The sequence below is a fragment of the Talpa occidentalis genome, unplaced genomic scaffold (genome assembly GCF_014898055.3).
Source record: "Talpa occidentalis isolate TD23 unplaced genomic scaffold, MPIMG_talOcc4v2.1 talOcc4.16, whole genome shotgun sequence".
Taxonomy (NCBI): Eukaryota; Metazoa; Chordata; class Mammalia; order Eulipotyphla; family Talpidae; genus Talpa; species Talpa occidentalis.
In genome coordinates this window covers 24,239,960-24,256,309 of record NW_023601653.1, presented here as the reverse complement: position 1 = coordinate 24,256,309, position 16,350 = coordinate 24,239,960, and the positions used below count along the sequence as shown (strand labels likewise).

Below are 16,350 nucleotides of genomic sequence, written 5' to 3'. Positions count from 1 at the left end.
TGGCCTTTATTGTCACAAGCCACACATACTGGAAACAACCTCAAATAAGATGTGCTAAAACAAAGATACACAAGTTAGAGCAATTCCTATTTAAAAATGCAAAGTGTGGAAGGTTTATATCTTTCATTACAAAAAAAAATAATTTTTTCTAACTTAAATAAGATTCTGGAGTGGCATTTCTTTTCACTCATTTCCTGATTAGTTAATAAACACGCCAATGGCAGAGATTCACTTTAATAGAATAAATACTCTGAGAATTCACCTATTCATGAGTGTTACCTTTCACTAAATGGTGCCCTGATTACTTTTTGTTATTGTTTTTAATTTCCTTCTAAGATGGGAACACAAAAATGAAGACAAAACACCATGGAGTCAAATATTAAAACCTGTGCTCAACTCTGAATTATGTGTTGGGGTTGAGGGATAGGAAAGAAAAGGGCTGGGAACTTTCACATCGGAGATGAATTTAAGATGATTCTTGAACAATGATTAAGAAGGCCCTAGTCAGTCAAAATTGGCATAAAGACAAGAAGTATTCAAGACAGTTGGAAAACTGTTCACAAGCTTTTACAGCGAAGTGCATAAGGTCAGAGTTGCAGATGAAATACAAGGCTGGAGAAATATCAATAGATTCATTAAAGATTAGGAAGGATCATGTATGCTTTGCTAAGAATTTTTTATTTTCCTGAAGGTTAACAGGGAACCATAATTCTGTCATCAGTGTAAAAGTCAAATTAGGAAAGGATCTTAGGATAGGGAGATAATTACAGAGTTAATGCACTAGTTCATAAGAAGTAAGTGTGGTCAAAACTGCAAAATGGCTGTGTAACAGTATTAGGATATGAGGTAGCAGGAAATAGAGTTGTCAGCACTGGGATGGTAAAAAGGCAACGATGATACTGGTGCCCAGGTCAGAAGAGCTTAAAAGTTTAAGCTATTAATGTTATCAATATTCTTTATCATTTGTACAGATACACTTGATGGTCAAAATTTTGCAAATTAAGTGTCATTATGATATTATCCCCGGTATTATAAAGAAGAAATGAGACTCAGGAAGGTAAAATTCTTCACCTGAGGTCATCAGTTAATATGTGGCAGAGCTGAGATTCAAATCCAGACGTGTAAATCACTCTTATTAGCCCTTCCAAGCCCCAGTGTCACCATCTGTAAATTTAGATTATAACAGCATAAACTTCAAGGGATGTTGTGGGCATTAGGGAGATTATGTTTATAAAGCACTCAGTTCAGTGTCTGGTTAAATGTCAGCTATTAATCTTGTCATACCACATTTTACTATAGAAATACTAAGATTACGTATAGAAATACTAAGACTATATAAGAAAAGTATGAGTATGGGAATCTGAACTCTGGAAAGGTTATGGGGTCTGAAGTAGCTGATCACAACTGTAGCAGGAAGAGAGCACAAAGAGAACAGAAATTGAAGTTCAGGATAGTCTTTAAGTAGAAAGAGAGAAGCAGAGATCTTAGAGTCCAATACTATGGGTCACATATTAAAAAAAAAAAAACAATTACCATCAAGAAAAAGAAACAAACAACTGTGATGCATTTATTTGAGTACTACAATGATATTTTGGGATATTTAATTATATCACCACCATATGATGAATAAAACCACTGTTGAAGAATGTTATTAAAGTAATCCCACCAATCAACTAACATTCTCAAGGATTGACTTTTTTTCAAAAGTCCTAGGAGCAAAGTTCTCTTTCATCCATTCATACCCTCAACAAATATTTATTATTTTACTCTCAACTGAAAATATGTTGTGTTACCAGTAGGCTATAAACAACCAGACTCTAGATGCTTTTCAAAATAAGAGCAAAATTTAATGAAAAAAAAAGTTATTTATGAAAAAGAAAAAAATATTATGGACAAAGTCTACTTGATTTTAGACTATTAGTACCAGGAAGATTAATTAAATTAAAAAGATTTTTGGTAAACACTGCATAGTTAACCAATAGTTTTATGTTAAATAGACTTAGATCTATAACTATTCAAGATCATTGTTGTACTTCTTCTTTAATTAGTGATATTAGTTAGTGATAATAATGGCTAATTGCTAGCATTGTCAGTTTCCTTCCAAAGTAAAAAATAACATGAGACTATAAGAGCTGTTGTAATATTTACCACAAATTAATGGTAATTTTTACTATGGTAAAATAGAAAAACAACTTTCAATAAAATTCCATTTCACTATCAATTTATTTGACAAGATAAGCATTAAGAAATACAGCAGTTTACACATCATCTTCAGACGTGTTATTACTAAAAAATTAGAACACAGGAAAAAAGAAAATTCCAAATGAGTTACTAAATTAGCTTTTAAAATTAGTTTTAAAATTAATTATTAATGGTTTTGATATTTTTAGCAAAAGCCTGAATAGTTGCATAATTACAAATAAAAATATATCTTCTTTAAGATTTTTACATTTGAATTTCAGCATGGTGGTATGAGCATTTTAAATGAATAGTTTATAAATCAGCAATACATTTGAAAAAAAAACAAAAAATGGGATTTGAGCATTAGTTTTGATAATAAAAACATCTTGAATTAGATCTGAAATCAGGAGTAGTTTATTTTTGAAAATCATTATCTTTCTTAAAAGGGACACTAACCTGTGTTTTTCTTTTATCAAAAGTCTGCTTATTCTTCATTCAAAGTTAACTAGTTCTTCTGTTGATACAAGTTTATAGTTACCAGGAAATACAAGGTGTTTTACAAAGACTCCATGCATTGTTTGCTTTCAGGTTTTTGCATATCAGATATCTTCTACCATTACACTACTTCCTCTTGGAATTTAATGCATTGTTTGCAAACTTTAAAACATTAAAATCGGTAATATGTTACTTACTAAAATGAAATTTCAAGGCTCCAGAAAAGAAAAAAAGAAAAGAAACTGATGAATTTTTAAATTAATATTAAAAAGTATGATATGTACTTAGAAATTCAAACCTTACATTACAACAGTGGTTATCGCCGTCAATAGTTTATAGTAGGGCCTCCCCGGTGGCGAAGCGGTTGAGCGCTGGGTTGCGAAGCTGCCCGCAGCCTCTGCAGCGCCGGTTCGATCCCCGGCTGCTCCCCTGCCACCAGAGGAGGGTCCCGCATGGCGCGCAGACCTCTCCTGCCGCCCGCTGCTCCCCTCAGCAGTCCCGTACCTCGCTGTCAGCTGTACCTGTCCTTCCTGCTCTGCTCCCCGCTCTGGCTCTGGTGAATTCTCTCACCCTCCCGTGCTTCTGACTGTACCCAGTGCATGTATAAACAAAACAAACAAATAAAATAAATAAATAAAACATGCCTCTAAAAAAAAAAAAAAAAAAAATAGTTTATAGTAAAGCATATTTCAGAAAATAATTCCTTAAGTCCCTCACCCACACATCTATTCCCTTTCAGGATTTTAATAGCCATTAAGTGATAATTGATTTTTTTTTTAAAGAAACTGTTGTCATGAAAAGCAACTTACTGGTTTCTCTTTCACATTTTCAGGTCCCACAAATCACTATTCAGAATTAAGGTTTTGTGGAATAAAAACAATTCAACCTTCACTAGAGGCAAGTAATAAATATACACAGCTCAAAAACAGTTTAAAGGCCAAACCACTCTGCTTGGTAACTGTAACAACATGCTGTTTGTTTCTTAAATTCTTCCCCAAATCACTTAAATATTAAAAATGTACCAAAAAAATCCTTAAACAACCATTTAGCTTGAGAGACACATTCATTCCCATTGCGAAGGGAACGAATGAAGGTAGTTTGTCCCAGTGCGGCACCTGTAAGGAAAAGCCATTCCATCTTCCTCCCTATTGGCTGTTGCCGTGGCTACACTTTGTTTGGAGGCTCAGGGCGCTGCCTTCCTAACCAAGCGGAGGGAGTTGAAATGCTGGTGGGTGAGCGGGTGCCCCCCACTGCCGGGGTTCGGGTTGGGGAGGGGAATGAGGCAGAACTGGGCGCACAGACGGCCGAGTCCGCCCACTCCCGCCGAGGCCGCACTTTGGTGCAGAGGGAACCTGGGCAGAGGGGCTGGCAGCGGAGTCACCGGAGTTGGAGATACTGGGAATTCATGCACACTTGAGGATGAGCCGTGAAGGTTGAGGGGACTCTTGATTACGCGTATTTCCCACCCAGGGTTACCCCTCTTTTTCCCCCTTCCTCCCTCCAGTTCCCTCTTCCCATTCTTCCTTCGTGGTTATCTATCCAAGTAGATTTCCTTCCTTTACCTTTCAGTGCTTGAAAGTGGAATACTTTAAGATGTGCCACCTTTGGAAGCTGTAGCCAATTCCAGGATTTATTATCAATTTGAAGTAGTGACTGTAACCCACTGAGCCCGGCTTGTGTCTGGGGCTGCACTGACCTGTCTGGAAATCTTGAGCTACAGGCAGCTGTTGATGGAGTGATCAGGCGGCTAGTCTTGTTTGAAAAGGATTCCAGGCGTATAATGCACCCCAGATTTCGAGGAATTGTGTAAAAAAAAGGTAAACTTTTATGCTGATTTAATAATTTTATATTGATTATGTATTGGAATAATATTTTGGATATATTGAGTTAAATAAAAATGCTAAAATGAATTAGAGCTTTTCTGTTTACTTTTTAAGATGTTGCAACGGAAAATTTAAAATTACATATCTGCTCCAATATGTCATTGATCTGGAGAATCAGTAGATGAACAGGGACTCATGTAATGGGAATAACTCCTTATGCTGTTCTCCTGTCTTTGTTTTTGTTTTTTGCACGTAAAGTTTTGCCTACCTGTGCATTCTGCTTTAAGCCACATTAAAAAGAATTCTAATTTTCTACCTAAGAAAGCTATTGAATTACACTTAAAGTTTGAACTACAGGAAAAAACTTCTGGTGCTTTGTTGTTGTGTTTTCCTTTGGAGGAGGGACTTGAGTCTATAGAAAAATTAAAAAGTAGTACATATTGGTACTATATCAGTCAACATCAAGGTATGGTATGGATTGAAAACTTTCCCTAATTTCTTACAGAATTTTTCTATTTGCATACTTTTCTGCAACTTAATTTTTTTCAATTGTTCCTTCTTGGCTACGTGTCCATGACAGAGCAGTAAATGTACTGTTTTTTAAAGAACTTGTATTTCATTCATGATCCATCATAATAAATTTAACTGTTTTCTTACTGGGTGTTTAAGTACCTTTAATTAAATGTTTTTGAAGTAACTGCAGATTCACATGCAATTTTAAGAAAGAATACAAAAATATCCCTTACATGTGTTGTCCAGTATTCCCCAATGCTGATATTTTGTAAACTGTAGTATAATACCACAATCAGGATATTGATATTGATACAATACAAATCCTATTCAGATTCCCTCAGTTTTTCTTATACTAATATGTGTACATGTGTTATTCTCTATACAATTTTTATCAGCTGAATACTTCCAGTGGCCCAAGGATCTCTCGTGTTGCCCTTTTCTAACTATAACCAATTTCTTCCAACCTCACCCACCCCAGCTCCTACAAATCATGAATCTGTCATCCATTTATAAAGCTTGTCATTTAAAAATGTTATATAAGTGCAGTTATACAGTATGTTACCTTTTGACGAGCTTTGTACTGCAATGTACTCAATTGCAAATCATTCACACATGTGTACATATATACACGATTATAACTGAAAAGTTTTTTGAAACAATTCTTGAGTATATATAATTATTTCTTTCTGACCTAGCCTATCTCTTCCTCTCCTTTCCTACCATTATAACTAGTTGATCAAGAGCCACTACATTAGTTTTTTTTAAAGATTTATTTTTTATGTATACAATAGCTGGGGTACGGGCCAGAGGTGCGGGAGGGTAAGAGGATTCACCAGAGACAGAGTGGGGAGCAGAATAGGCAGACGGACCGAAAGCACTGCTGAGGGGAGCAGCGGGCGTGACAGGACAGGACTGCCTCTCCATGTGGAATCTCTGTGGCGCTGGGAATCAAGTCCGTGCTGCAGAGGCTGCCCACAACCTCACAGTGCTGTGCTCCCCGGGTGTACCACCAGGAGGCCCTATATTATTTTTTTTTTTTTTTATGCACTAAAGGTTTCTAATTTGTAGTCTGAATATTGGATTAGTGGATTTACAGAGGTATTGCTGTTCAGATGGAGAGCTTGATTGTGTTTTCAGAACATTTGATAGTGGGGAGGGCAGTAGCGTTAGGATCCTACTCTCCCTTTACTTATTAGTATATGATTATGGATAATTAAGTAATTATTCAAATCTTGGTTTTCCTCATTTTACAATGACTGTAATTTCCTTTAACTTGTTAAATTACTCTGAAGATTATCAATCACACAAGTGTCTTCTAGTGCCTACTTGTCACCATTACTTAAAATAACGAGGCTAATGATCGAGTTTCTTGATGCTGATGATTATATGATAATGTTTACCATTAAATGTTAAACATGTATGTTCTGTTTGTCCCATATCCACTACAAGCATTGCAGATTTAAATGAAATAAATATTAATCTTATAGGTTGTATATGATCTATCAATATATTATGTTATTGTTGGTAAAAACATATGATTGCGGGCCTCCCCTGGTGGCGCAGTGGTTGAGCGCTGGGCTGCGAGGCTGCCCTCAGCCTCTGTAGCACCGGTTCATTCCCCGGACTCTGGCGAAGGTCCCACAAAAAAAAAAAAAAATCCATATGATTGTATAGTCAAATTAACAAATCTGAGTAAAATGAGTAGACACTAGCCATATGTTTCCCCATACACAGACTCAGATTGCTCTCTCATGAGTATTGTAATTTGAAGATACAAGCTGTTCACAGGTATTTTGCCACTAATTATTCCCATGAGGATGAATATTACCAAGAAGTTTCTTTGTTCAGGAAAGTAAGGCAGTATATTCCATTTGACTTTTCCCTTAGAGAATTAGAAGAATATATTGAGTTGATTATTTTGTAGTTAAATATTAAAGGAAGGGTAGAGAAATAAACCAATGTTGTATAATATGTTACAACCATAATAAGATGTAATAAAAGTTTGTTAGCTAAATCTTGTTTCATAGATCATGTTGGATAGGTATGACACCTTAAAGAACTCAAAGATTTTACCAGAATACTAGTCTCTTCATTTTTCTTTAAATGATCCTGTGTTTTATTATGAATAAAGGATGATGGAAGACGATGATGATGATGCAAAACTCAAAGAAGAAATAGAAGCTGAATTGAATAAAATCAGCATATCTTCTTTGGAAAACGATGTTGATAGTGATTCAAAATCAGAAACCCAGAGTGATGATAGTGATACAGTAAGAGTTGGATTTTTATGTCTTTTAACTGGGGTATCTGTTCAGGTGAAATATTACTTTCCTTAGTATGTTTTACATGCTTTACATGTTTCCCCACTCCTTACCCTCTCTGGTACCTTCATTTCTGCAGCTGGATTTCCCAGCATGGTTTTACTTCAGTCTTGTCTGTTCCTTTGTTTTATTTCTTTACATCACATATGAGTGTAATCATCCAATATTTGTCATTTGTTCTTCTGGTTTAGCACTCTTGGTATGATACCCTCCTGTTCCATCCATTATAAGATGTATATATATATATATATATATATATATATATATATATATACATATATATATATATATATATATAGTTGTGTGGTATTTTTAACTGTGTATATATACGACATCTTTATCCACTCAGCTGTCTTTGGACACTTAGATTGTTTCTATAACTTGGCTGTTGTAAATAGTGCTATAATGAACATAAGCGTGCATATATCCCCTTGGATTAATGTTTTGATTTATTTGGGTAGATACCTAGGAGTGGAATAGCTGAATCATGTAGTTCCATTTTTAACATTTTGAGAAACCTCCACAGTGTTTTACATAGGGGCTGAACCAGTGTACATTCCCACCAAAAGTATACGAGGGCTCCTTTTTCTCCATACCTTTCTTCTCCACACCCTCTAACACTTATTGTTTCTGGTCTTTTTGACATGGGCCATTCTCACAGCAGTGAGGTGGTATTGCATTGTGGATTTTGATTTTCATTTTTCCCTGATGATATGTGATGATATTTTTATGCACTTCTTTGCCATCTGTATGTCTTATTTGGAGAATGTCTATTGATCTCGTCTGCCCAATTTATTTCTTTAGTTGTTTTCCTTTTTGTTGAGTTTTTTGAATTCTTTGTAGATCTTGAATATTAATCCCTTGTCAGATGTATGTTGTATAAATATTTTCTCTCAATTAGTATGTTACCTTTTATTTTGAATTTTGTTTCTTTCAATCATAGTCCCATTTGTTTAATTTTCTTTTTTTAAAAAGATTTATTTATTTATGCATACAAGAACTGTGGTACAGGACAGAAGTACAGCAGGGTGAGAGGATTCACCAGAGACAGAGTGGGGCACAGAACAGGAGGAATGACTGAAATACACTGCTGAGGGGAGCAGCAGGAGAGGCGGGAAAGGTCTGCTGCACCATGTGGGTAGCTCCCTGGCTGGGGATCAAACTTGTGATGCAGTAGCTGTTGATAGCTTCATAGGTTGTGTCTTGGCCCCTTGAGCCACCAAGGAGGCCCCCATTTGTTTAATTTTCTTTTGTTTCCTTTGACATTGCTATGGAGTCCAAAATGACATTACTTAAGATAACTTCACGGAATGTTTTTTCCATGTTTTCTTCTATCTACTTTATAGTTTCAGTTCTTACATCCAAATCTTTTAGTTTCTTTCACTGTTCTAATTTTTAGGATTTAGATGACTTACCAGAATCAGTTCTTCACTGCATTAATGTCATAAAGAATAAGAGTAAAACTGCTGAAGAGCTCATTCTTCAGGACATGGAAGATACTGATGTTTTAAGTAAGTACAATTTTCATCTACTTGGCAGATAAGTTTTCTGTGGATATGAACAGTTTATAATTTATAACAGTAAACTACTTAAATTTCATTTCTCTTATTTTATACAGGTGTACATTTATCTTTACTATAATAGCTATACTACTTTGTACTGGTTATTTCTTTGTTTACCTTGCTACCCTCCTTATGTTTTTTTTTTTATTTTGAATTCATTTATTATTAATTAAAAAATATTTTTCCAACCACTGTATGACAAACTTTTCAACATGTTCAAAAAAATCAATCTGACACAAATTTTAAAATTACATTCACATATTCTAGAAAGAAATGGACCCTTAGGGTTTTTTTTTCCTCTGAATTTTCTTTTTTTTTTTTTTTTTTAGATTTGCTTATTTTTTATTTTTTTTTTAATTTTATTGTTATATTCCCCATACAATTGCAGCCCCCCCATTCTGACCCCAATCCCTCCCCTCCCACCCCCGCGTCCCAAAAAAGTGTCTCTGGTTCATAGTATTTTGTTGATTTTGATTTTCACTTTCTTATAGTTATTCATTTTCCTGGTCCCTTATTTAAGTTTTCTAGATTCCTGCTATGAGTGAGACCATCCGGTATTTTTCTTTTTCTTTTTGGCTTATTTCGCTGAGCATGATCCCTTCCAGCGCCATCCATGTTGCTGCAAATTGCATGTGTTTATCTTTTTTGAATGCTGAGTAATATTCCATGGTATATATGTACCACATCTTCTTGATCCAGTCATCTATTTTTGGGCATTTGGGTTGTTTCCAAAGCTTAGCTACTGTAAACAGTGCTGCTATAAACATAGGGGTGCAGGTGTTCTTTGGAATTGATGTTTCTGTGTCCTTTGGGTAAATACCTAGGAGTGGAATTGCTGGATCATATGGAAGCTCTATGTTTAGTAGGTCCAGAAATCTCCACACAGCTTTCCACAGTGGTTGGACCAGTTTGCACTCCCACCAACAGTGCAGAAGAGTTCCTTTTTCTCCACACCCTCGCCAGCATTTGTTGTTGCTAGTTTTTTTAATATGTGCCATTCTCACTGGTGTAAGATGGTATCTCATGGTAGTTTTGATTTGCATTTCCCTGATGGCAAGTGATGTTGAACATTTTTTCATATGCCTGTTGGCCATTTGCATTTCCTCTTCAGAGAAGTTTCTTTTTAGCTCTTCTGCCCATTTTTTGACTGGATTATTTTCTTTGTTGTTGTTGAGTCTCATCAGCTCTTTGCAGATTTTTGTGATCAGTCCTTTATCATTAGTGTTGGGTGCAAAAATGTTCTCCCAGTTGGTGGGGTTTCTCTTTGTTTTTGTTATTGTCTCTTTTGCTGTGCAGAAGCTCTTTAATTTGATGTAGTCCCAGCTGTTTATCTTTCTCTTCACTATCACTGCTTTGGGTGATGTGTCTGTAAAGATGTCTTTGATGTGCAAATCCCGTAGTGTTTCGCCTATATTTCCTTCTATGTATTTTATGGTTTCAGGTCTTATGTCTAGTTCTTTAATCCATTTTGAGTTGATTTTTGTGTATGGTGTGAGGTAGTGGTCAAGCTTCATTCTTTTGCATGTAGCGACCCAGTTTTCCCAGCACCATTTATTGAACAAACTTTCTTTGCTCCAATGCATAGTCTTTGCTCCTTTGTCAAAGATTAGTTGACCATAAATCTGTGGGTTTATTTCTGGATTTTCTATTCGATTCCATTGGTCTGTATGTCTGTTCTTGTTCCAATACCATGCAGTTTTGATGATTATGGCTTTGTAGTATAGTTTGAAGTCTGGGAGTGTAATGCCTCCATTCCCTTCTTTTTTTTTCAGGAGAGCTTTGGCTATTTGGGGTTTTTTGTGATTCCATATGAATTTCATCAATAATTGTTCTATTTCTTTGAAGAATGACATTGAAATTTTGATTGGAATAGCATTGAATCTGTATATTGCTTTTGGAAGAATGGCCATTTTAATAATGTTTATTCTTCCAATCCACGAGCAGGGGATGTCTCTCCATTTCTTTGTGTCTTCTTCTATTTCTTTTAACAGTGTTTTATAGTTTTCTTTGTATAGGTCCTTTACCTCTTTTGTTAGATTTATTCCCAAATATTTGATTTTTTTTGTTTCAATAACAAAAGGGATGGTTTTTTGATTTCTTCTTCTTCAGATTTATTGTTTGTGTATAGGAAGGCTACTGACTTTTGCGTGTTGATTTTGTATCCTGCCACTTTACTGAACTGATTGATGAGTTGAATTAGCTTTTCTGTGGAGTTTTTGGGGTTCTCTATGTATAATATCATATCGTCTGCAAATAGTGATAGTTTGACTTCTTCTTTTCCTATTTGGATTCCTTGGATGTCTTTCTCTTGTCTTATTGCCCTGGCTAGGACTTCCAGTATTATATTGAAAAGCAGTGATGAGAGTGGACATCCTTGTCTTGTTCCAGATCTTAATGGAATTGCTTTCAGCTTTTCACCATTGAGAATGATACTGGCTGTTGGCTTGTCATAGATGGCCTTTATGATGTTGAGGTATGTTCCTTGTATCCCAAGAATTTCAAGGGCTTTTATCATGAATGGGTGTTGCACTTTGTCGAAAGCTTTCTCAGCATCTATTGATATTATCATATGGTTTTTATATTTCTTTTTGTTGATGTGTTGGATAACGTTGATTGATTTTCGGATGTTAAACCATCCTTGTGCCCCTGGAATGAATCCTACTTGGTCGTGGTGAATTATCTTATGGATACATTGTTGGATTCTGATGGCTAAAATTTTATTGAGGATTTTTGCATCAGTGTTCATTAGGGAGATTGGCCTGTAGTTTTCCTTTTTTGTGTTGTCCTTGTTCGGTTTTGGTATTAGTGTAATGTTGGCTTCATAGAACGTGTTTGGTATTGTCCCTTCCTTCTCAATTTTTTGGAAGAGTTTGTGTAGGATAGGCACTAATTCGTCTCTGAATGTTTGGTAGAATTCATTTGTAAATCCATCAGGTCCTGGGCTTTTGTTTTTGGGGAGGTTTTTGATTACCATTTCAATTTCGCTGCTTGTAATTGGTCTGTTTAGGTGTTCTATTTCTTCTTTATCTAGCTTTGGGTGATTGTAGAGTTGTAGGAATTTGTCCATCTCCTCTAGATTGTTAAACTTGTTTCCATATAACTGTTCATAGTAGTTACTGATTATTCTTTTGATTTCTGCTGTGTCCGTTGTGATTTCTCCTCTTTCATTGATGATCCTGTTTATTTGTGCTTTCTCCCTTTTTTCCTTTGTGAGCCTGGCTAGGGGTTTGTCTATTTTATTTATTTTTTCAAAGAACCAGCTTTTGGTTTCATTGATCTTTTGGATTGTTTTTTTAGTTTCAATTTCATTTATTTCTGCTTTGGTTTTTATTATTTCTTTTCTTCTACTGGTTTTGGGGTTTTTTTGTTGTTCTTTTTCTAGATCTTTGAGCTTCGAGATTAGGTTGTTTCTTTGAGTTCTTTCTTGTTTCTTGATGTGAGCTTCTATTGCTATATATTTTCCTCTTATTACTGCTTTTGCTGCATCCCATACATTTAGGATATTGGTGTCCTCCTTGTCGTTCAATTCAAAAAATTTTTTAATTTCTTCTTTGATCTCCTCATTAGTCCAGTGGTCTTCCAGTAGTGTGGTTTTTAATCTCCATGAGGTAGGAAAGTTCCTTGCCTTCTTTTTATGGTTTATTTCTAGTTTGATGCCTTCATGGTCAGAAAAGATGGTTGATATGATTTCAATCTTGGTGTATCTGTTGATGTTTGTCTTGTGCCCCAGTATGTGATCGATCCTGGAGAATGATCCGTGTGCGCTTGAGAAAAATGTGTACTCCGTTTTTTTGGGGTTTAGTGTTCTATAGATGTCTGTTAAGCCCAATTGCTCTAGGTTCTTATTTAGAGCTTTGGTTTCTTTACTTATTTTTTGTCTTGTTGATCTATCCATTGTTGATAGTGGTGTGTTGAAGTCTCCCACTACATATGTGTTTTCTCTGATGTCTGTTTTCAGAGAGGACAACAGTTGTCTGATATATTTTGGTGCTCCTTCGTTTGGTGAGTATATGTTAATGAGTGTTATTTCTTCTTGAAGTATTGTCCCCTTGATCATAATGTAGTGACCATTGGGGTCTCTTTTTATCTTTTTGAGTTTGAAATCTGTTTTATCTGATATAAGTATAGCTGTTCCTGCTTTCTTTTTTGGTCCATTTGCTTGTAGGATTGTTTTCCATCCTTTAACTTTGAGCCTATTTTTATCTTTTGTAGCTAAATGTGTTTCCTGGAGACAGCAAAAGGTTGGGTTTTGTTTCTTAATCCAGGCTGCAACTCTGTGTCTTTTTATTGAAGAGTTTAGTCCATTTACATTTAGAGTTAATATTGATATGTTAACATCTGTATTTGCCATTGTGTTTGTCTTTCCTTTGATTTTATTTATTTATTCTTTTAATAACTTTTTTTTTTTTTGGCCTTCTTTCATTGTTATTCGTCCCTCTGAGGTTCTGGCTTTAGGACTCCTTGTAGTATTTTTTGGAGTGGGGGTTTAGTTGCAATGAAATTCCGGAGTTTCTGTTTGTCTGGGAAGGTCCATATTCTTTCTTCAAAGAGGAAGGAGAGCTTTGCGGGATAGAGTATTCTTGGTTGGCATCTGTTTTCTTGGAGTCTGTTGACTATGTCCCTCCACTCTCTCCTTGCCCGTAGTGTTTCTTCGGAGAAGTCTGATGTCAGCCTGATTGGCTTTCCTTTGAATGTTATCTGTTTCTTCCCTCTTGCCAGCTTCATTATTTTTTCCTTGTCCTGGATTCTAGGGAGCTTTACTATTATGTGTCTTGCTGTATTTTTTCTTTCGTCGTGGAAGTTTGGTGTTCTTCTTGCTTCTTGTATATCAATTTTCTGCTCCTTCTTCACATTTGGGAAGTTCTCTTCAATTATCTTTGAATATTTTCTCTGTTCCTACTTCTCTCTCCTCTCCTTCTGGTATTCCTATAACTCTTATATTTCCTTTCCTCATGGAGTCAGATAGTTCCCGAAGTCTTTCTTCATTCTTTTTCCTTCGTACTTCTCTTTCCTTTTCTGTTTTGGTTCTTTTTATTTCTTTGTCTTCAAGAGCACTTATTCGTTCTTCCATTTCATCAATTCTGTTTTCATTGCTTTTCCCAGAATTCTTTAGTTCTTCCACTAATTATTTGATCTCCTGCATTTCTTTTACTTCCCTCTTTAGGGACTCAAATTCATTCTTCTGATCATTGATTATTTTTCCCTTATCATTGTTTTCCTTTATGACTTCTGTCAGTTTTTTAATCACGGCAATTTTAAATTCTCTTCTGGAAGGCTCAGAAGTTCTTCCAAGTTACTGTCGTTGCAATCTGGGGGCTGGTTTTCTTTTTGTGGTGTGCTTTTTCTCTGGAGAGTTGCTAGGTTGCGTGTGGTTCTTCTCCTCCCTACTGTCTGTTTTCTAATTTGCCGTATGCGTTGGGACACTGTGTTGTTGGGACTGGCCGGCATCTTGGGTGGGCTTCTCTGCTCCCCTCTGGTTCCTCCAGGAGTCATCTGTCAGTTTCAAGCAGTCTTTATTGGAGAAAGGTCCCTGTCCTAAAATGCCGATGTGGGGACACACTCCCCTGTGCGCCTGGTCTGCCCCAGCAGTGGGTTCCTGTTCCCCCTCTGGGCTTGGACTGCAGGCCAGAGGGGGTCTGACGTGGGCGAACTTCCCCTGCTCACCTCTGGCTCCTGAGGAAGCCTTGTGCAGGTAGTCTTTACTGAAGAAATGTCCCTGTTCTAAAATGGTGATGTGGGACACACTCCCTGAGCGTCCAGTCTCAGGCACACTCTTCTGCGCGCCTGGTCTGCCCCGGCTGTGGGTGCTCGCTCTCCCTGTGGGCTCAGACTACTTGTTCGGAAGGGGCCCGGTGTGGGCTAACTCCCCAGCTGGCCACTAGCTCCTTCAGGAGCCTGTGCTGGCTTCAAGTCGCTAGGTGGCGCCAGAGATCTCTCCTAGAGCCCTTGGGGAGCTGATTTTCCACCCCGTGGGACAGGGAGCAGAGCGGGGATGGTAGGGTACACCTCAACGGCTTTGGGGTGCTGTGTCTGCCTTGTGCCCCACCGTCGTGGGGAACCCACGCCCCTAATTTCGTGCCCCGGGTCTCAGTTCCAAAGCCCTCAGTTCCAGAACGCGGGCTGTAGCCCAGTTCAGTGGCGCGGGAATGGCGCCTTTTGCACCGCTCCCGTGCCTGGACACCTGGTTCCTGCTCACTCAGGGAGGGACCTTCACCTCAGTGAGGACCTCCGCGCGTCTCCCCGCAAGCCTAGGTCGTCTCCCAAGCCTAGGTCGCAGGCTCGGGGACCTGGGCTGCCGCGATCCCGGTCTGCACTTGCTTTTCAAGCGCACCGCTTTCCCGCGCAAGCTTACTGGCAGCCCGGGCTGTGTGTGCGTCTCCCGGGGTCTTTGTTCTTCTCTAATGGCGCCCGGAGCCGTTCGCTCACCGCCGTGGCGAATCCTGCAGGGTTCGCCTCAGCTCCCGTTCACGGGGTGTGGTGGCTGCAATAGTTCCTTTCCACTCACAGTCCCGCTTGCTGCGTCGTTTGTTCTTGTGGGCCGTTTTGGTTTGTTGTTTTCCTCCTCTCTGCGGGTCGGAGAGTGCCGCCTCTGTGGGTGGGGGAGGGGAGCAGGGTTCTGCGCTTCCCTCCCTTCTAGTCCTCTTTTATGGCCACTTTCTTCTTCGGGTAGTTTGCTGGAGTCACCCGTTTATCTTCCGTGTCCCAGTTCTCACTGGGACCTGCCGCTTTTCCTCCCTATTAACTTTTTTTAATGGGAGATCTTACTCGCAGTGTCTCCTCGCCGCCATGTTGCTCCGCCCTCTCCTTATGTTTTCAATAAATACTAGTCACCAACATTTTGTTTCAGCAGGCTTCCTTAAAACCAGATGTTTTATTATATAACATCAAATAAAATAAAAGTAATTATGGAAATATTTTAGAAGTATCAATTTATAAATCTTTTTTAGACAAAATAACAATAATTTATATCAACACCATAACAATTTCTATTGCCGCAGCTGAGCAAAATTTGCTTGGAATTATTCTAACATAAGTAGCACAAAGATTTAACTGGAATTAATCATGTCTTGGGCTAATGATTATCACATACAAAAGAAAATACAGGCTAATTTTATTTATGAATTTAACTATATTGATCAGGAGCCTCAGTTATAGACAATAGAGACTTACTTAAGCAGTAAGATTTCTGGGGTGCATTTGTATTTTTATGGGTAGAGTAGATATGCTAATTATTGCTACAACACAAGCTGTGTTTTAAAATAATTTATTGATTAACTTAAATTTATGTCCACTCACTGGGCTTAGCTAGACAGTTCTTGCTTGGAATCTTATGCATTTACTGTCAGGTGCTGATTAAGGGTAAAGCCTTTACTAGATTGGAATTCCAAGATGGCTCACTGAAATGATTGGCAGTTGATGCTAAGAGTTGGCTGGGAGTTCAGTTGTGCTTTCAAC

General features: G+C 37.5%; 1 protein-coding gene across 5 annotated transcripts in view; it reads left to right on the top strand.

Moving 5' to 3' along the window:
* The first annotated feature begins 3,862 nt into the window (after positions 1-3,862).
* LRRIQ1 (leucine rich repeats and IQ motif containing 1) overlaps positions 3,863-16,350 on the top strand; it is a 171,851-nt gene continuing 159,363 nt past the window's right edge. For 4 of the 5 annotated variants that reach the window (XR_008552187.1, XM_037515188.2, XM_054696175.1 and 1 more), the window contains exons 1-4: positions 3,863-3,904; positions 4,246-4,493; positions 7,144-7,282; positions 8,733-8,844. Coding sequence is in view for 4 of the 5 variants with exons in the window: in XM_037515188.2 (XP_037371085.1) it covers positions 7,145-7,282; positions 8,733-8,844 (250 nt within the window). In the remaining variant the exon portion in view is untranslated. Of the gene's footprint in view, positions 3,905-3,992; positions 4,109-4,245; positions 4,494-7,143; positions 7,283-8,732; positions 8,845-16,350 lie in introns of those variants that run through there. The other variant, XM_054696173.1, reaches the window with a different exon arrangement.